Below are 21,019 nucleotides of genomic sequence, written 5' to 3'. Positions count from 1 at the left end.
GTCCGCGGTAAAGACATTTCCGGCCGTGCGTTTTCAGGTGTGACTTCCGGTGGTGCCGGAGCCCCGGGTGCTGCTCAGGCGGTTGTGGTCCTCCGTGGTGCTGAGGAGGGAGTCTGCAGCCGTGACTGGTTCCCCTCCTGGTTCGTGGACTCCTGGGTCTGTCCACAGCCTGTCCTTGGACCCCGGGTTAAAACCTCTGGTCCTGGAGGGAACGGTTTTGAGCAAGGGTGTGGCGTGCCTGGCTCTGTCTTTCAAAGCTGATGTGGCCTCTGAGTGGACACCGGATCATCGGGTGGGGATGGGAGACGGGAGGCCAGTGGGGGAGCCCATGGGGTCACCCAGCACGAAGGGTTGGAGGCTGGGACCAGGGTCAGCAGTGGGTAAACTGAGGACAGGCCTTGGTGGCAGAGCCAACACGAGTTGCCAATGGCTTAGATGTGGGGGGTGAGGGAGACGGGGGAACCCAGGAAGACGGATGTGGTTCTGGCTGGAGCCGTTGGGGAGGGAGGGGAGGGGCCATGGGTGACCTGTGGGTCCTCATGAGTCGGCTTGTGACCATGACCGGTGTTGGGGATCTGCCAGGAGGGGGTGGCCCTGCCCATCTAGGGAATGGCCGGGGCATTTCCTTCTTTCAAGGAAAAGCAGTTTTATTGTTTCTCTTCTCTTCCTGATCAGTAAGTTGCATGCAAAATGGAAGTAATAGCCCTCGGGGTCAGATACGAAATAAAAATCCCGATCCCCGCGACCGCTGTCCTAAGGAAGTTCCCCGAAGGGGAGATGTGTGACTGAAGGCAGATGAGGGAACCTTCGTTTCCTCCCCTGCAACCTGGGGATCCCCTCTCGGGCCGTGGGGTGCGCTGAGTTGGCGCGTGGGGGTGCTTCGTGCTTGGTGAGCACGTTGGTGTCCCTAATGGAGGACAGTCACCGCTGTTGCCCAAAGGAGAGTGATGGGGCGTGTGGGGCTGGGGTTTGAACACGGGTCTGTCCGGCGCTGAACCGTGGGCGGCCCGCAGCCAGTATCTGTAAGGAAAGCTGTGTTGGCGCAGCCCAGGCGGTCCCTCCGTGTGTTGTCGCGGGCCACCTTCACGCTGCGATAGCCCCCTTGAGTAGCTGCCACGGAAACTCCGGCTCCCAAAGCTTGAAATATTTACTATCTGGTCTTTTAGGAGAAAGTGTGCCCATGTTTGTTCTACACCGAGCTTCCCTCCCGACTTTTCCGTCCTATCCCAGATCTGTCCCTGGTCCCATTAAATTCCCAAAACTCTCAAGTCAGGTGCTGTTGTCGTCTCTCTTTTGCAGACGAGGCAGTGGAAACTCAGAGAGATTCGGTGACTGGCCCAGGGTTACCCAGCTAGGTGAGAGCAGAGCTGGGACTGGAGCCGGGTCCTCTCCAGGCCGATCTTGCCCCACTGGGCTGAGGGCAGCCCTACTCCAGGTCTGACGTTGGCCAGGACCCTGGACCGTGGTGGCTTTCGGGACCTTGGGGACCTGGCCTTCTCCTGACGACTCCTGTCGTGTGCTTCTCTCTTCCAGCTGCTTGCTACCTTTTTAATTCAGCTCGAGAGGAGGAAGGGAGTCCAGTCCTCAGGGATCATGCTCACATTCTGGCTTATAGCCCTACTGTGTGCCCTTGCCATCTTGAGATCCAAAATCATGGCTGCCTTAAAAGAGGTAAGTGGTTGGCCTCATACCACGTCCTCCATCCGTGGCCCCTGGGAGAGATGCTTGTTGCTCTGGCTTGTGAAGAAGCCATGCGTTGCCATGGGAACCAGGGGCTGGGTACCACATGGGCTTTGTTCTTGACCCTTCCTTCTTCAGGGCTCTGCTTGTCTCTGTAGCTCTCAGGGGCCCGTGTGGGTCCTCCAGGGGCAGAGCCACGCCACCCTCTGAGCCTCTGTCATCAGTAAACAGCAGGGCAAGTTGGCTGCAGATGTCATTGGTCTGGAACGGAGCCGAGCTGGGAGCCGTGTTTGCAGAGCGGCTGCTCCCCCGGGGGGCCCTGGCCTTGTCCTCACGTTACCTTGGTGCCATCAGCCGCTGCCCTGGCGGAGGAGTGCTTCCCCTTGGCCGCCGTACGCCGCTACTAGGAATTCTGAAGAGCGGGCACTTTCAGACTCTCAGCCAACCTTTCCTGCCATCTTCGAGCCGCTCAGCAGACGGCAGAGGAAGGCAAAGAAGCTGCGCATTCATTGAGCGCCTGCTGTGTACAGTACGGCTGCCTCTGATAAGCGACGGCAGCAGACGTCAGGAAACTGAGTTCACGGAGTGACCTTTCCTTCCTCCCTCCTTCCCTCACATCTAGGATGCTGACGTGGACGTGTTTCGCGATGTCACTTTCTACATTTACTCCTCCCTCGTGCTGATTGAGCTCGTGCTGTCCTGCTTCTCAGACCGCTCGCCCCTGTTCTCTGAGACCATCAACGACCCCGTAAGTGTGACCACGGAGACACGTGCGTGTGTGCGTGAGAAAATTCTTATACGGAGCCAGCTGACGTTGGTTGGGCGCTTGTGATCAGGTGGGATCCTCCATCTGGGATCTCATTCTGTCTTCTCCAAATGCCTGCAGATCGGTACCCCCCAGTCCCCCACTTTACAGATGGGAAAGCTGAGCCGTCAGCGTGGCTGGGGGCGGGGCTCAAGGACGGAATTGGATTCATGGTGTAAACGGCTGTGTCTCGCAGGCCTGTGACTTTTCTCATTTGGCTGGCCTAGTGATTTTAGAAAATGTGAGCGAACATTGAAAAATCAGGAAATTTCATGTACATCCTTACGGACCAGGTCTTCTAGAAAAACGAGTTCTGGCAGCATTAGGGCCGTTAGCCCACATGGCAGTGGTTGGCCAGAGCTGAGGAGTGGGGCCCTAGTTTACCGCAGTCCCCACCACTCCCTGTTGCAGTGTGCAGTCTTGCTGCCCTCCTCTGGGTCTGTGCCTGCGCCCTGAGGGGTCTGGGTTTGAGACCCGTGGTCTGTTCTGTCAGTCCGAGGGGAATCCTGGATGTACAGAAGGGGATCAGTAGGCAGGGGAGATAGCCATTTAGTCTTCCTGCTGGTGGACTGGGGGAACACAGTCACTTTTCCCCCTTACTGCCTTCCTTTCTCCCTCCCTACCTTCCCTCCAGGACCCAAGTATGTGTCAGGTGGTGGTAAATGGTGAGAAGGAGAAAGCAGGGAAGGAAATGGAGGTGATGTGGGGGTCGTGTGCTGTTTTGATAAGAGTGATCAGAGAAGGCCTCCTCTGGGAAACCGCAATGGAGCAGAGACCCAAAGGAGCAAACTGAGCAAATACCCAGAGGCAGAACGTTCCAGGCAGAGCAGTGGCAAGTGCAAATGCCCTGGGGTGGGAGCTCCCATGGGATGTCAAGGGAACAGCAGGAAAGGCCAGCGTGGCTGGAGCAGTGAGAGACAAGAGAGGGCTGAGGATGGCATCTGAGGGGTGGGGACAGCCCCTGTGGGCTGATGAGCTGTTGGGATTTTATTCAGAGAGGGATGGGAAGCCTTGGAAGCATTTCTTTGATGCCTTGTTTGTGGTGAGCCAGCTGCTAACGGGTGCACATGCCGCAGGAGCGGTTTTCAGCTGCTGTGGTCCTGTTGGGTTTGGCCAGAACCTCAGCACAAGGCTGAGGCTGCCACTGGGGGGGACGAAGGGACCCGTAGGGCATTGGCATGGGGGAGGAGGGCGACGCTTGCCAGCATGTTTTAGGAGCCCCTGCCCTGGAGGGCATCCCGAGAGGCCCTCTTCTTGGATGTCTCTCCTTGAGGAGGAACTGGGTTGGAGAAGTTAGCAGAGCATGTGCGCGTGTATGTGTGTTTGTGCACGTGTGTTTGTGTGTATGTATGTGTGTGCATGTGTATATTTTTACGTCCACGTGTTTGTGTAGATGCGTGTCTCTGTGCGTGCCTGTGTTCTTGTGCATGTGTGTTGGCATGTGTGTAAAGTTCACAGACGCAGCAGCCTTTGAGGCTGGGATACCCCTCGGACTGCAGCCCGAGCCTGGCACAGAGGAGGGGCTCAGGGGTCTGTGCTGTGGTGTCCGCTCTTCATCAGTGGGTGGGGGGCGGGGAGGGTCCCCATCAAGAAACATTTATTACATGTCAGGCTGTTAGTAAACCGTTAACATTTGTTAAATGTCGGGATTGCACCAAGCAAGTCGTCCCCTGAGTGGCTGTAGACCTTGGCTTCCTCCCAGGGTCCACGGAGCCCCCATGGGGCAGACAGGCCGGCGTTGGGGTCACCTGACCGTCAGGCTTCCTCTGGGGCTGGAGAAGCAGCCTCTTCCGGTGGGCCATCTGGCTGCTTCATGGGGGAGGGCGTTTCCGAGGGCTGGTCCCCCTGTGGATCCGGATAAGATCCTTTCGCTTCTTTCCCGGGCGCGTGTGTGTGGTGGCTCCTAGCACTGGCTTCCTCTCCCATGTGTCCTCTGCATTCGCAGTGGCCTGGGGCCGGCTTGGGGCTGGGCTGCGGGGGCCTGGACACCCTCATTCTCCTCCCCATTATTTCCTTTTTTAGGAATCAAGGCTCAGGGAGGTTGGGCTGTTGGACTATAACTTCTGCCTTAAATCTGCTGGTGGAGGCAGCGTGGTCTGACAGAGGAGGAGTTCAGTTTGGAGATGGGCAGACCCTGGCCTGAATCCCTCCTGGGTCCCTTTGTCCCTTCAGCAGACGGTTATGAAGTGTCTGTAGCGCACGTGCTTGGTCCTGGGGTCACGACCGTGTGTGAAATCGGTGTGGGTCTTGCCCTCCGACAAACTGCCCTGCATTTAATGTTGCATGAACACCAGCGGTAGTTTATCGCTGTGTGTCGCCGTCCTGGGTGCTGACGGGGCTCCGCTGGGTGGTCGTCCCTCGGGGTCTGTCCTGCAGTCACAGTCAGGTGGCAGCTGGAAGGCTTCCTCCTGTGCTGTCTGGTGGTGGAGGCTGGCCGCCAGCTGGAGCCTCGGCTGGGGTTGGCTGCTCCGGGTGGTCTCCCCGGGTGGCCTGGGCTTCCTCACAGCATGGCGGCCGGTCTCTGAGAGTGAGCGTCCGAGAGAGAGACGTGGAAGCTGGCTCACCTCTTATGACTTGGTCCTGGAAGTCACACAGTGTCCCTCCTGCCATCTCTCCTCTCTTGATGGAGGCAATCATGGAGGTCTTCCTGGTTGCCAGGTGCGGGACCCAGACCCCACCTCCAGGTGAGAGAGTGGCCGGGTCTCTTTGTCAGAAGAGCCTGAGAGACGGCAGATAATGTCTGACCGTCTTTGGAAAATACCATCAGCCGCCCGTCCTCAGGAAGGTTCTGGTCTCGCTGGGAGGCCGCCATGAAGGAGATCAGCAGACAGTAAACTGTCGTTGCCACTGAGGGCACGGCTGAGAATCCTGGGATGTGACGTTTAGATCTGTGGCCTTGGGCAGGGCGCCCCTCCTCTCAGAACCTCAGTGTCCCCTTGAACATGGGTGGAGGCTCAATTTGATGCTGCGGCCACCCCCCCCCCCCCCGCACACCCGCCCCAGATCAGAGGCCTGTGATTGGGTGGGGGACACTGTCACCCTCGGGCTCACATTGTGATGGAGCCTAAAAGATGGGAGCTCCTGCCGCTGTCCTGTCCTCCAAGCAGCCGTCACATGTTGCCTGTCCTCAGAGAGAGCGGTCACCCAAGGCCAGGGCAGCCAGGATCAGGCGGGGCCTCGGTGGGAGCCAGCAGCGTGGGCTCCCCAGGCTCCATCGTGCTGAGTCATGGAGCCGGCCACCCTCCCCAGCTGGCCCCGCGCCCGTTGCGTGACTCAGACTCCAATTCCGGCCTTGGTTTCTTGGCGGGGCTGCGCCCCTCTGTCCTCCAGGCTCCGGGCTGGCTGGGCTCCTGGGAGCCTGGGCGTGGCTGGCTCCCCGGCTCCCGCCTGTCCCTGGCCTCTGGTCCTTTTGCTCGCTGCCCCTGAAGCTGCTGCTTAGGGTGGGGAGGGGGTTTCCGTGGCACTTGGCGGGGAATCCAGGCCAGATGTGGTCATGAGCAGACCGTCACTTCTCAGAGTGGGGTCCTCAGGCCAGCCGCATTGGCACCTCCCAGATCTTCTTAGAAATGCGTCCTGGGACCCACTGAGTCAGAATCGCGTCCAAGACGCCCCCCAGGTGGTTGAAAAGCACAGGTTTAGCACATTCAGTAAAAACGGCTCAGCTCTTTGGCTATAAGAGGTGTTTTTAGTCCAGTCCATAAATATAGAATATTTTCCCCCCAACATTTTGCTATGACCATTTCAAGCCTACAGAGACATTGAAGGGGTTACACAGTGAGTACCCAGCCGCCCACCAGCTAGATTCTGCAGTTAACCTTTTGCTAAAACTTGCTTTATCGCGTGTCCATCTAGCCGGCCAGCCAGCCAGCTGGCTCATTTTTTTTTTGATATCTGGAACTTACTTTGAAATACGTTAGTACCCTTCACCCACACCCTTCACCGGGCAAATCATTAGCTAGAGTTTAATATCTGCGTACAGTTTTGTTTTTCTTTCCCTTAAAATTTGCAGAGTGAAATTCCTGAATCTTAAGTTACCATTTGATGAGTTTTGACAAATGAGTAACTCAGACTCCTGTCTGGGGTCCTCTTATTAGCAGGACCCAGAAAGTTCCCTCGTGCCCCTTCACGGTCAGTCTCTACCTCTCACGCCCCAGAGGCAACCACTGAGCTTAGACTGTTTATGAAAGCATCGTAAACTCTGTTTTTTATTTCTTTCTCGTTTATGCTTTCCGTCATTTAGGAATTCATTGTTGTGCCAGGGGCCCAGCTGAGTACCTAGAAATGAGCAAGGGTTGACCACCGCCCTTGAGGAGAGATGGAGGAGGGGGCAGCGGGCAGGTAGACCCACAGCTGCAGGATGGAGACTGGGGCTCCAAGGCAGGAAAGTGCTGGGGGCTGTGGGAGCCAGAGGAGCGGTCCTTAACTCAGCCAGGGCTCTAGGGCCAGCATCCCTGGGAGAGGATGCCTAAGGCAAAGAAATGAGAGGCCTCGCCAGGTTAATAAGGGTAGATGGGAAGGTGCTCCTGGTAGAGGAACCAGCATGTGCAAAGGTCCAGCGGTGAGATGGAACTCGGGTGCTTGTGAACAGCATGGAACTCTGCCTGGCTGGGTTGGAGGGGCCAGGGAGCCAAGCGTGAAAGATCTAGGGTACAATTTTGTGTCACCACAAACACTTGGAATTTTGACCTGAGGGGAGATTTTTCAGCAGGGGAGCGACACGCTCGGGTTGGACTTGTTTTGGTGGATTCCGTCAGGCTGAAAGGAGGAGGATGCGTCAGACACAGAGAGGCTGGTGGCTGCTAGGAAGCTGTTGCAGGAGCCCAGGTAGCTTTTGAGGAGCACTGAGCTGGATTGTGACCCTGTGCACAGTAGAGCATCAAAAACTGGGAAAAGAGGGGCCGGCTCCCTGGCTGAGTGGTTAAAGTTCTGCGCACTCTGCTTTGGTGGCCCCGGGTTTGCAGGTTTGGATCCTGGGTGTGGACCTTCTCCAGTCACTAGCCATGCTGTGGCAGCGTCCCACATACAAAGTAGAGGAAGACTCTGTTAGCACAGGGCCAATCTTCGTCACCAAAAAATAAAAAACAAAAAAACAACCACCAAAAAGACCAGGAAAAGAAAACAGACAAGTTCGCAGGAAAATGGCACTGTGCGCGTGGTGTGGGCTACACTAGAAGAAACAGACCCTGAGCGGGAAGCTGATTTACACAGCTCGCAAGCGGCAGAGCCAGCAAAACCCATCCGTGTTTACAGGTTGTCCCAACACATCTCTTACCATTGGATGTTGAGGTTTTTCTAACCGATAATGATGGCAGCTCTGTGCGCTGTTTATTAGTTTATTTAATCTTCGCAGCCACCCAATGAGGCAGGACTGTGAGTCTCCCCCCATTTTACAGATGAAGACACTGAGGGTCAGAGTGGTGGTGAAGTGGCTCACCTTAGCCCCCGGGGCTGGATCAGGAGCCCTTCCCCTGGGTCTGCACACCAGCGCAAGGCATCGGCTTCCCCTGGAGGGCTTGTGAAAACCCGGATCTCTGGGCCCCATCGCCCGAGCTTCTGAGTCCGTGGGTCTAGGCGGGGCCCGAGCATTTCCCGTTCTAACAAATTCCAGGTGCCGTGGATGCTGGTGGTGGGGACCACATGCCAGAAACCCCGCTGTTTGCTGTCCTGCTGCTGGAGCCGTCCCTTCCTGCTGGCGTGGAGGCAGCACAGAGTGGGAGCGACTGGCAGAAAACCAAACTAAAAGCAGAATCCAAACCAGGAAAGGTGTTGGAGACGTAGGGAATGTCGGCCAAAAGGCTGGAGTGCTGAAGGACCCAGGCGAGGTCTCCAGACCGCCCTGTGCGAGGGAACGAGTGACAGCTTCTCAAAGAGCCAGGGCCTGGGCCTGTCGTACCAAATTGGTTGAAACCCCGTGGTTTCTGGCCGGGTCACCTGGCGCCAGATACAGACGCCAAAGAACACAGCTCTGCGTAAATCAGACTTTCCCTTCGTCCGCCTTCAGCCGGGGCTTGTCGGAATTATCCCCACTTCTAAATGAATGGGGGACCAGTTAATAGCCTGCTTTATTCTGGGGCAGGAGTTGCTCCGTTTCAGTCCCAGAGGCCGGGAACCCCCAGCTGGCAGCTCCTCCTTGCCCACGTCGTGAGTTACATCAGAAAGTTCTGCTTGGTTTCCGTCGAGTGAAATGCTGTCTGGATCCTCATCCAGCGCCCTCGCCTCCCTTTTTTTCTTCTTCTTTTATTATCAGTTCTTGACTATTTCAGAACTTGTTATCTGTCATCAGATAAGGCCCTCTTGTGTCAGATAGGGACTTCCAGAAACTGCCCCCCAGGCTGGTGTGTTTCCTTCTCCGTGCTGGTGACTGATGGGGACCCTGTGTTGGCCTGCCGCGACTTCCGATCATCTGAAAATCCGCGTTTGGATCCAGAGGAGGGGGGAGTGCTGGGGAGAGAAATTTGACAGCGCTTCTGGGGCGTGCACCTTGGCACTGAAATGTTCACAATGGTTATCCAGCTTTATTGTATGTGCAGGGTGACCGTTCTCACAGTGGCCGGGAGTTTGACTAGCCAGAGCGAGGATCGATCTTTTTCCCTCTGGGCCCTCATTTCTTCCCGTCTCAGGAGCATGACTCCGTTTGGGTACGGTCGGGTGTCAAGGCAATGAATTCGCCCTCAGTTGTGCAAGTGACAAGTTGCTGCATCCTCCCCCCACGGCAGGCCATGATTTGTGAGGCCCCGTGTGTAAATGCCTAACACCCTTACTGTTTGCACTGTGCCTCCGTGCAAATTAGAAGAAGGTGTTTCACCCCGTCTGGGCAGATGCGTTGGAGAGATTCCTACAGTCCTCAGAATCATGGTCTGTTCGTGGCTCTGTCCCCAGCTCTGAGCCGCCGCCTCCCTGAATATTTGCTCAAGAAGTGGGTGAGTCACTGCCAGCCAGGCTCCACCCCCTCCCCCCCGCCCTGCCATCGTCTTGGCTTTTCACAGTGGGGAGGAATCGGGCTACAGTTGAAGGGCATTTGCCATTCCTGATAACCCACCCACTTCTGGAAGGAAAACCAGCCTGCAGAGCAAACAGCCCCGCCGCCTCCACCAATGTCGCCGCCCTGGGTGGGGAAGGTTCCAGCCTACAGCACAGTCCCGTGGACTCGGACTCGTTCCGTTGGTCCCTCCCTGCAGTCCTGTGGGGGGAGCTGAGCCATGGGACTGACCGCTCCCCTTTCCCAGATGCGCAAATCGAGGCCTCGTGGTGAAGGGACTTGCCTGGGGTCGTTCAGCTGGAAGATGGCACAGCTAGGACTTGAACCCAGGTCTGGCTGGCGTGCGCAGTCTGCACTTACCCTGCTTTAGGTGGGTCTGGAATGGAGGTCTGTGAGCCAGCCGCATCCAATTTACCTTATTAAAAACATACCGACGCCAGGGCTCCACCCCAGAGATACTGATCTGGTTGGTCCAGGTGGGACCCTGGGCGCCTGTGTTTAACAAGCTCCCTGGGTGATTCTGGGGCAGCCTGGGCTGGGAACCACCCTCGGATCACGGCCTCAGAGTGGAGCCATGTGCTTCTCAGCCCAGGCTCGTGTCTGCATCACTGGGAAGCTTCTCATGCTGGAAACTTCCAAATGTGTACCACAGTAGGCAGCGTAGTGTAATGACCTGCCATGGACTGTTTACCGTGCATCGCACATGTGGACATTTCAGGGTGTATCTTTGAAAGATAAGGAATTTTTAACTTTTTTCTTTTTTGAGGAAGATCAGCCTTCAGCTAACATCTGCTGCCAATCCTCCTCTTTTTGCTGAGGAAGACTGGCCCTGAGCTAACATCCATGCCCATCTTCCTCTACTTTATATGTGGGATGCCTACCACAGCATGGCATGACAAGCGGTGCCATGTCCGCATCCGGGATCCGAACCAGCAAACCCCGGGCCTCCGAAGAGGAATGTGCGAACTTAACCACTGTGCCGCCGGGCCGGCCCTAGGAATGTTTAATTTTTAATAACTTCTGATTTTGGAATAACTTGACTCACAAAAAATTGCAAAAATGGTACAATCCTGCGTACCCTTCACCCAACTCTCCTCAATGATAATATCTGAAAGATAAGGATTTTAAACAGTACGACTAAGATATCATTATTTCGCCTAAAAACATTAATCATAGTTCTTGAATATCAAGTGTTCCAGTAATTCATTGTGGTTGCAAAGTGGCACATTCCCTTCTTGCATTATATCCTCCTTCATTTATTAGCTGGGCTGTTTCTATGCAGTGACATTTGCCCTCAGCTCTGTCATCACCCTGTGGTGGTGGGCATTTGGAAAACGTCGAGAAAGTGCTTATTTCCTGCGCTTTTTCTGGTTTCGTGACAACGACTTGGTTCACTAGCGTCTTGTCAGCACTGACACCAAGAGGCGGTTCTGTTTTTCCAGGATTGATATGAACTGTGTAGTTAAGCAAACACGAGGCGTGCTCCAGTCCATCGTGTCTATTCATCCGTATTGCGGCTCAAATTGTCCTTTTCTGGGCTGGTGGCAGCCACACCGGGCACTTCTCAGGCCTTCGAACAGCCTTACTCATCTTTGATTTCGGGTGTGATAAGGTGTTCTAGGCTTATCTTGGCATTTCCTGCCCAGCCACTTTGCGAAAGAGACTCGAGAGCTAAAAACAAAAACCAAAACCGTGGCCTGGTCCCACCCTAAACCTGCTGAATCGGAATAGCGGGGCAGGGGTGGGGCCCGGAGAGGGTGATTTATTTATTTTTTTATTTTATTGAGGTTATAATAGTTGATAACATTGATCATTATTTGTCAGTCACCATATAAATATGCCCCTTAGTCCCTTGTGTCCACCCCTCACCCCCTCTCCTCTGGTAACCACTAATCTGTTCTCTTTGTCCGTGTGTTTATCTTCCACATATGAGTGAAATCACACGGTGTTTGTCTTTCTCTGTTTGGCTTATTTCGCGTAACATGATACCCTCAAGGTCCACCCACGTTGTTGCAAATGGCACAATTTCATCTTTTTTATGGCTGAGTAATATTCCATTGTATATGTATACCACATCTTCTTTATCCAATCATCGGTTGATGGGCACTTGGGTTGTTTCCACTTCTTGGCTATTGTGAATAATGTTGCGATGAACTTAGGGGTGCAGAAGTCTCTTTGAATTGTTGATTTCCAGTTCTTTGGATAAATACCAGGTAGTGGGATACCTGGGTCATATGGTATTTCTATTTTTGATTTTTTGAGAACTCTCCGTACTGTTTTCCATAGTGGCTGCACCAGTTTGCATTCCCACCAGAAGTGTGTGAGGGTCCCCTTCTCTCCACATCCTCTCCAACAATTGTTATTTTCTGTCTTGGTGATTATAGCCGTTCTAACGGGTGTAAGGTGGTATCTTTGTGTAGTTTTGATTTGCGTTTCCCTGATGATCAGTGATGTTGAGCATCTTTTCATGTGCCTGTTGGCCGTCTGTCTATCTTCTTTGGAAAAATGTCCATTCACTCCCTCTGCCCGTTTTTTGGCTGGGTTGTTTGTTTTTTTGTTGTTGAGTTGTATGAGTTCTTCATGTAGTTTGGTGATTAACCCTTTGTTGGCTCTATGATTTGCAAGTATTTTCTCCCAGTTGGTGGGTTGTCTTTTCGTTTGTTCCTGGTTTCCTTTGCCTTGCAGACGCTCTTTAGTCTGATGAAGTCCCACTTGTTTATTTTCTCTTTTGTTTCAAGAGGGTGGTGTTTTTAAGTGTTCCTAGTCTGGATGGAAAACCACTTGGGTAGAAAGCACGTCCTCAGCGGGCTCTCCAAGGCCATATCTCTGAGAAAGGCTGGAGCGCTGAGCAGCATCCTCAGCCGAAGATGCCATCGCTGCATGGTGACCCCTCTTCACTGAAGCTCAAATTTCGGAATTTGGACCTGAATGTGTCAGCACTGGAGGCCAGCCCTTGTGTGCAGCCCCACAGGCCCCGTGCAGATGTCCCTTTCCTTATCTGTATGTGGCGGAACTGGAGCTCATCTTTGAGTGTCTGGGGAAGAGGTTCTTTGAAAGCTTGCTTAGAATCTGTCGATGACATCTTATTGCCCTAAGAATGAAGATCAGAATTCCTTACGTGGCCTCTGATGTTGACTGAGCATAGCCTCCCGTGTAGACTGCTCAGGCCCCCTCTTGGTTCCTGGAGTAGGCTGTGTTCCCTTCTGCCACAGGCCCTTTGCACATACCACTCTCTGCTGGGAACACCTTGCCTCTCCCTTTTTACTTAGTTATCCTGTACTTGCTCTTCAGAGCCCAGCTTCCTCAGGTGTCTTCCTCAGGGACACCTTCCCTGACCTCTGCCAGTGAGGTCAGCCGCCATCCCCATATTGGCTCTTACGCTGAGCCCAGTAAGGTCCCAGTGATTGCACTGGTGATACTGACGACCTACCTTCAGGGTCCGATCCCCATCACAGTTGTGCTTTTGTATGTGTTCACGGGATTGTTCGATTCACGTCTCCCTGGAGCCTGACCGTGTGGGGCTCACCTCCTGTCTGCCGCTTCTAGAAATGGGACCCTGGGCAAGTCAATTCACCCCTCTGCTCTTCAGTTTCTTTGACTAGAAAATGAGGATGCTGCTTTCTCGGGTGGTTCTGAAAACTCATGAGATGAATTGTGTAAGCGCTTCAAACAGAGCCAGGGCAGAGAACGCCAGCAGGTGTCGTTATTCTTATTATTGCCCTGCTACACCACGGGCTTCCTAAAGGGAGGGGCTGGATCTGTTTGTTCAGGTTTGTATACCTGGTGCCTGGCGCATAGTAGGTGCTCAGAAAATATTTGTTGAATGAATGAATGAATGAATGAACGGAGTGAGTGGGAACATCAGTGGGTCTGCACTCCTGTGGGGATAGAAGGCCAGGCGGGTACGTGGCGTGCTGTGCCGTCTTTGCACGTGGCACAGCCGCAGGCAGTGTTTGCCGGGTAGAACTGGAGGGCCAGCCGTGTGTTTCTCTCAAGGCCAGCGGGGCTCAGGAGAGAAGTCCCTTCGGGGCACAAATTCGCGGTGCCCGGCGGCTGCTGTTCCTTCGGAGGAAGAACGGTTGGGTGGCGGCCCCGGGCTGGGCGCCGCCTGGATGGGAAGTGTCGCCGTGCGCCTCGTCTTCCTCCTCACCCTGTGTTCTCTCTCCACCAGAACCCGTGCCCCGAGTCCAGCGCCTCGTTCCTCTCCAGGATCACTTTCTGGTGGATCACAGGGTAAGGCCGGGCCCCGGGGGTGCTGGGTCATCTGTGTGTGACTTGGTCTCCCCCGCCCACTCTCCCTCTCACACCCCTTCAGCCAGAGTCATGTCTGATGTCTGAGTGTGCCTGCCCTGGGCACAGGGTCCCAGAGACCCGACCCTGTGCCCCAAGTTCATGCCTCGAGTTGCAGGGACCCTAAACGGCTTAGACCCCTGTGGACGGCTTGGCCAGGGGCAATTATAGACTGCATGCTCGTGACTTAGCTTCAGATTAGAGGTTTTTTTATTTTTGTTTTTTTTTGGGTTTTTTTGCTGAGGAAGACTGGCCCTGAGCTAACATCTGTGCCCATCTTCCTCTACTCTATATGTGGGACGTCTACCACAGCATGGCTTGATGAGCGGTGCCATGTCCGCACCCGGGATCCAGACCGGCAAACCCTGGGCCACTAAAGTGGAACATGCACACTTAACAGCTGCGCTACTGGGCTGGCCCCTAGAGTATTTTTTTTAACATTAGGTATAATTACAATTAAATGGGCGTCGTTTCAAACTCTTTGCCATTAGAAAAATAACATCTGTGCACCATAGGGAACGTGGGTCAGAGCAATATGAATGATCATTAAGAAAAAAAACACTGGAGGCGACCCTTGTCATCAGTGCATCTCCTCCCTTCTCCTCCTCTTTTTTCTTTTGTACATTTTTTTTTTTCTTGCACGTTGTCAGCGTCTTTCTGGGGCGTATGTGCATCCTTCCCCCACGTAAGCACTGTCCCTTGTCTTTATCACCTTTTTACGAACATCTTATTTTTAATGAAATGGTTTGCATACCTAATTATTTTTCAAAGTCCTGTTGAAAACCCTCCCGGGGACAATTGGTGTAATTTGAACACGGGCTGCAGATTATGCCATCCATGCTAATGGTTCTGATTTTGCTGATTGGACTCTGCTTAGATGAGAGGATGTCCTTTTTCTTATGGGACGCACACTAATATTTAAGGGTAAAGGGGTGTCGAGCCTGCAGCCTGCTCTGAAATGGTTCAGGAAAAAAATGTGTGTTTGTGTATGAATACATACATAGAGGTGGGATGATCCAGCAGATGTGGCCAGATGTTCACCGTAGTGAACCCGGTGAAGGGTAGGCGGGAATTTTTTGTACCATTTTTGTGATTTTTTCTTAGGTTTGAAATTATTTCAAAATAATTAAATATTAGGCATAGTTTTTATTATGAAAGTGTTCAGCCACGGGGAAAGGCTGGTCCCATAAACCTCAATAAGCTCATCACCCAGATTTAATAATTGTTAATGCTTTGCCATATTAGCCTTAAAAAAATTTTTTTTTGAGTAAATTAGAGCCGTCCTATTTCCCTCCTATATATTGTGTATGTTCTCTAAAAACTGAAGCCCTTTTTCCTGGGTGACCTGAAAGAATGAGTGATAATTAACGAGCCCAGATGTCCATCTGTATTTGGATTTTCCCAGTGGCGTGGCTGCCTTCGGTGGTGGTGGCTGCCGTGCCCGGGGGAGGGGGTCGCCGGGGGAGGGGGGGATGGCGTTGGCGTGCGTGTCCCACGAGGGCCCCGGTCCTCTTCCTCCTGACTCTCCTCGCTTCCCTGCTTGTGTTTCGGCCCCAGGATGATGGTCCAGGGTTACCGCCAGCCCCTGGAGAGCGCTGACCTCTGGTCCCTGAATAAGGAGGACATGTCAGAACAGGTTGTGCCCATTTTGGTCAAGAACTGGAAGAAGGAATGTGCCAAGGCCAGGAAGTAAGTGCAAGCCCTCTTGCCATAGGGGAAGCCAGCCACTCTCTAGGGCCACCCGGGCCCCTCCATCCTGCCACCACGGCCAGGATGGTGGCACTGCCGCCTCTTACTAGCTTCATAGTTCTGGGCAAGTCGCTTTACTTCTCTGAGCCTCCGTCTGCCCATCTGCAAAATGGGGTTGAGTCTTCATGTTGCTGGGGCCGTTTGGGTAGAAAAGAGAAAAATGTCCATCAAGTGGGCGATTGATTCTCTTTGCCTTGACCTTCAGCAAGCCTATGCCTGGAGCGTGCAGCTTCGGCATCCTGAATGTTCTTGCTGTCTCAGGTGTTTTGGTTCAACCTGTCAATCCAACCGCTTCATGAGGGATTTCGCCAAAGATGCCCCAGTCAAGGGTGATTTTGACCAAACTGGACCTTTTTTTAAATAGACTTTATTTTTTAGAGCAGTTTTAGGTTCACAGTGATATTGAACAGAAGGTGCAGAGATTTCCCATGTGCCCCCTGCCCCAACACACGCACAGCCTCCTCCACTGTCAGCATCCCCCACCCGGCGGGACACATGTTACAATCGATGACCCTACACTGCTGTGTCCTAATAACCCCAGGTCTGTAGTTTACATCCGGGCTCAGTCTTGGGGTCCTGGATTTTAGACGCTCCTCCCATGTAAGCCGTGTGCCACTGTGTGACCTCTGTCATCAGGTTATTTGGGGAGTCAGGCAGAGCCTCCCCGGCACATACCTCTTGTCATCAAATCTAAGGCGTTGTGGGGAATTGTACAACGCGTCGCTGTTTGACGTACCAGAGACAAAGAAAAACGGCTGCCGGTTACTCTAGGACGTGTCGTTGACTTAAGATGCATCCCGCATCCAGGGCAGCCAGATGAGAAATCCCGAGGGACCTGGGGGCCGCAGATGGTGGCTCTAGGGGCAGAGCAAAGAGTGGCTGCTCTCGCTCCTGTTCTGGTTGTGAGGTGAGCCTGTTCTCACCTTCCGGGGCTGGCTGGCGATGGGGCCGGCCTGGAGCGCTGGATTCCCCACGGACCAGCTGGGCTTCCGGGAGAAAGACCCAGACTTGAGGTCCGACTCCTCACCCCGCGGCAGGAGCGCCCAGGTTCCAGGTCTTGAGTCAGGCGTGGGCACAGGGTGGGCATTTTGGATGTCCATGCAGCTGACCACTGGAACAGCAGCAGCAGACTTGTGCCTCTGTGCTCGTGGCGCATCCAGGACGGCCCTGGACAGGGGAGAAGTCGTCTTATGGGAGGCGGTTGAACTTGAGCATCTTTGGCCGAGCATCGCGAGGAGGTGGCCGGTGTTCTGTGCGCACACATCTCCGGCTGAGTCCGGGGACCGTGACCCAGTCGGAGGTTCTTGTGCAGAGGCGATGGGTCCCTGGTTCCTACAGCCTGGCCTGCACCGTCCTCTTGATGAGAAGGTCGTGTTGTCAGCTCGGGGTTCGCCGTTCCACAGGCCTCGCTGACTATGCAGCTCAGCCCTCTTTCCCCAGTGGGTGACAGAGGATGCCCACCTTGTGTTCCCTGAGCTTTGCCTTGAGCGAGGATGCTGGAGATGCTGTGGGAAAGGCCGGCCAGGAGGCTCCCTGGGAAGAGGACCAGAGTTGGAACAAGAAGCTCTGTCACCGACCTGGCTCTTAATGGAGGGAGCGTTAAGTGTTGGGATGAGATTAAAATGAGGAAACGAGGGCCAGGGTGACTGAGGGAGCTGATAAAGATACAGTGGTCAGGGACGGCCTCTCTGAGAGGGTGACATTTGAGCAGGGACTCATATTGAAGGAGAAAGTGAATCATGTGCCTATGTGGGGGAAGGGCTTTCTGGTGAGAGGGAACAGCTAGTGCAAAGGTCCTGAGGTCGAGGTGAGTTTGGCATGCTTATGGAGCAGCAGGGGGCTGGGGGGCTTGAGTGGAGTGAGTGGGGGGAGGAGCAGGAGGAGATAAGTAGAAGTATTTGCAAGGTCTCATGGTCCGTGAGGTGAGTTCAGGTTTGGTCCCAAGTGTGTGAGAAGACAAGAGGGGGCGTCTTATGCAGGGCAGTGGCCTATCTTGAGTTGGGCTGCCCTGGGGCAGGTGGATGAGAGAGTGGAGCCTGGGACACCTGGTGGGGGACAAGGGGGGCTGTTCCTCAAGTTCCTTCATGCCCCTGAGCCTGTGTTTTCCACTCGGAGGGCTTTCCGAGGTCTCTGTGAGATAAATGTCACCAGAGATGCCAAGTCATGGTCCTGGGTCACCCCCAGGCAGGTGATGGACAAGCCGTGTTTGTTCACCTGGGCGTGGCACCAGGCGGGGCTGCCATCTTGCCTGGGTGGACACAGTGAGGACTGGCTCGCTGGACTCAAACGGGGGCCACCCGAGGGGCGCTGGCTCCGTTAACACCGGGGCCTTTAGGGGTCCACTGCTTTGGGACATTGCCGGGTCACTCGCTCTGTCCTCAGAGGCGTAAGGCAGATCTGGCCCCTGTAACCCCTGTAACCTTTGTGGCCATGAGGGGGAGTCCTGTTCTGGGCTGGACTTCCTTGGTGTGGCCCCTGCAGCGGGGCCTCTTCAGGTAGCCAGAGAAAGGACCGTGTCAGCTCTGTGCTGCCGGGCGTCCCCGCGCCTCCTGCGGGACGGGGGATGGAGGCCTGGGCAGGGGGTCTGCCTTGGCGTCTTGGCCTTGGGTCTCACCCCAACGCGCCCCCCAGCTCCTCTCCTCACCGCCGAGTGACTCTTGTCAGAAGTCAGGTCTGAGCTGCCCACCGTTCCACCTTTGGGTTTTAAAATCCACGGCTTCGTTGGTTTGAATTGAGTGGTTTTGAGTTTAACCAGATGGAGTGGAACTTTCTCTTCACCTTATGGTCGCCCGCAGGTTAGGCCATTTTGGACCGGGGTTCCTGCTGTGACTATAAGATGGCTTAGCAGCTCTGAAAGAGTCTGGTAGTTTTCGGAAACGTGAAACGGTTATTATGGTCCCCAGCCATTCTACTCCTAGGTGTAAACCCAAGAGAACCGAAGATGTGTGTTCATAAAAGACGCGTCTAGGACGGTCCCTAGCAGCTTTCTCTGTGATGGCCAGAGCTGGCAGCAGCCCTGATGTCCGGTGACAAGTGACGAGACGTACGAAGCACGGGGTCCCCACACGAGGGAGTGCTTCTCAGTAACACAAAGGAAAGAACTCTTGGTAACACTCGACAGCGTGGAAAAATCTCGACCTAATTATGCTGAGTGAACGAAGCCAGATGAGAGTACATACTAGATGATTCCATTTATATACAGTTCCGGAAAATGGAAATGAATCTATAGCAACAGAAACCAGCTCAGCGGTTGCCTGGGATCCGAGAGAGGTTCAGCGGTGGAGGGACATTACAGAGGATGCGACCGCCCTGGTGGGGGGCATGGATGTATCACTATCTTGATTTCGCTCATGCTTTCACGGGTCTATACATATGCCAAAACTCATGGAACTGTACACTTTAAATGTGTGCCGCTGACAGGCCATCAGTTATACCTTAAAGCTATATATAAAAACAAGCAGTCGTGTTGAAGGAAAGGGTGACCGTTTTATTTAATTGTCTGTATTTTATAAAGGAATGCGAACAGCAAATAGCAAACCAAGAACGGGAGGAAACAGAACTCTCCAGGAGGCACACAGTAAGCCGTGATTCATAGTCTTTCAGACCCATTGTCCTCTCGAATACAGAGGTTTTGTAAGACTTCCTTTTCTGTACTTCAAGGAAATGGATAAATAAAAATAACTCACCCATGTATCTAATTTTAAAAATCAACATGATGCTCTCACTAGACTTTGAAGGCAAGCCAAAAGACGAGGGGTTTGTAGAATAAAATGGCCTGTGTCTCAGTGTGTAAATGCTCACACTTGTGTTTGAACGTGGAGGGGAGAGTTGCTGCGTGTTGCTGGATGGAGAATTGTCTGCAGCAGCTGCAGATCCCGACCGGCCCCGTCTGTGTAGTTCTGGAGCCCAGAACCATCGTTGCCCTCAGAGACGACGTTTTGCAAAGTGGTGACCGACACTTGGTGAAATTCTCACCCAAATAGAGTCTTCCCTTAATTGGCACAGTAGTTGCATTGCTGAAAAAATTTAGGGTGTGTTTAAACCTGCCCCAAAAACCCCCACCACCCTGGATCTGGATTTATGTCTGAAAATGAAGTTGGATTCTAGACTCGGGTCATTTGAGGTGGACTTTCCACCTGCGTGGGTGCGTCTTCCTTTGGGATTGGTCTCTCGGGTCACAGAAGGTCTGGTGTCTGGCTCAGTCATTATGACGAATAGATAATGCAAATTTGCAAAACAGCCCCTCTCAAGAGCCTGTGTGTTTAAGGAACAAAAAGCACGAAAAAGAAAACAAACAACAAAAAAAGGGAAGAGGATCTTGATTCACTTTGTGAAAACACAGGTAAACTGCAGGGCCCGACTTTGCAAGGGGGCGCTTCTGCGGGGGAGGGAGTTGCCCCACCCATCTGTTGTTTCCAGAACGTGGTCCCGTGTATGTGGTGAGCTCTAAGAAGAGTGAAAATGTGCGTGAAGTTAGGAAAATCCCTTCTCCGTGATTGGAACAAATCTGGCCTTCTCGCTTATATTGGGCGTTGTGGGCCAAGGACCGTGCGCAGAGCGGTATATCCAGAAAATTTAGAATTTTCATCCAGCCAAGACCTTTCTAAGTTTGAAATTTTCCCTTTGCCAAAACCTTAACGATCATCTTTAATGACAGAGCAGTCGGCAGCTCCTCGCTGCTCTTTGCTGGGTTCCAGCCCCTTCGAGTCTGCTCTCCCAACCTGAGGTTCTTGCAGATCTTAGAAGGGCTGCCTCACGTCTTTTCAAAGTCCTGAGCTCCAGGCCTGGCTCATCCTGTTCCCTCTGCCTGGAGCATCCTTTCCCTCCCCATCTGGACCTGTTCCCTCCTCCTGCACGTCTCGCTTCCATGTCACCACCTCCAGGAAGCCGCCAGGATAGCACCCTCACACAGGCTTGGGCAGTTTTGTTCGCTGGCCCGTTTCTCTCCCAAGGCTCCCTGAGGGTGAGGGGGCTCTCCCCAGTGCCTGGCCCGGACGTGTTCAGGTCATTAGTGGATGAGTGACCCCGGTGCACCTCAGCCCACGTGGAAATCTAGTTGAGTCAGCAAATCTCTCTTTCTTCCCAGCCCCCAGCTTCCCCATCTCTTTCTGTTCCCCTGTCCTGGGCAGTTTTCTCCTGACTCAGACCTTCCCCTTCCATCTTTCCTTTCCCCTCCCAGCCAGGCCATCCAGACGCCCTGCTCGCTTCCTCTCCCTTCCAGCGGTGCCTTGCTTCTTGCAGGCTTCTTGTCCTTGGATGGTCTCTTTTGCTCACTCAGCCTCAGCCAATTCCTTCCACTGTTCTTGACCTCGTCCACCAGGCTTGAGCCTGCCTCCCCTCCGCTTGCCTGATGCCTTCTCCTGGCCCTTGGGCGGCCCGTCTCCTGGCCACTGCCAGCAGCCCTGAGTCAGCAGCAGCCACGCAGGCCAGGGGCCTGGGCCCAGCTTAGGGAGTGGAGCAGAGAACAAACAGGGGTGCGCCACTCCCTTCCTCTGCCCGGCCTGCTTGTCCTCCTT

General features: G+C 53.9%; 1 protein-coding gene across 4 annotated transcripts in view; it reads left to right on the top strand.

Moving 5' to 3' along the window:
* The window catches only part of ABCC1 (ATP binding cassette subfamily C member 1), a 126,835-nt gene that overhangs the window by 39,701 nt on the left and 66,115 nt on the right, over window positions 1–21,019 (top strand). For 2 of the 4 annotated variants that reach the window (XM_070230637.1, XM_070230636.1), the window contains exons 4-8: window positions 1,300–1,355; window positions 1,534–1,671; window positions 2,303–2,428; window positions 13,636–13,697; window positions 15,312–15,443. In XM_070230637.1, the coding sequence (XP_070086738.1) occupies window positions 1,594–1,671; window positions 2,303–2,428; window positions 13,636–13,697; window positions 15,312–15,443 (398 nt within the window). In that variant the 5' untranslated portion in view covers window positions 1,300–1,355; window positions 1,534–1,593. 4 annotated transcript variants of the gene reach the window in all.

Source organism: Equus caballus, chromosome 13 (genome assembly GCF_041296265.1).
Source record: "Equus caballus isolate H_3958 breed thoroughbred chromosome 13, TB-T2T, whole genome shotgun sequence".
Taxonomy (NCBI): Eukaryota; Metazoa; Chordata; class Mammalia; order Perissodactyla; family Equidae; genus Equus; species Equus caballus.
The sequence above is the reverse complement of the archived record's forward strand: the minus strand, read 5'-3'. Positions and strand labels throughout refer to the sequence as shown.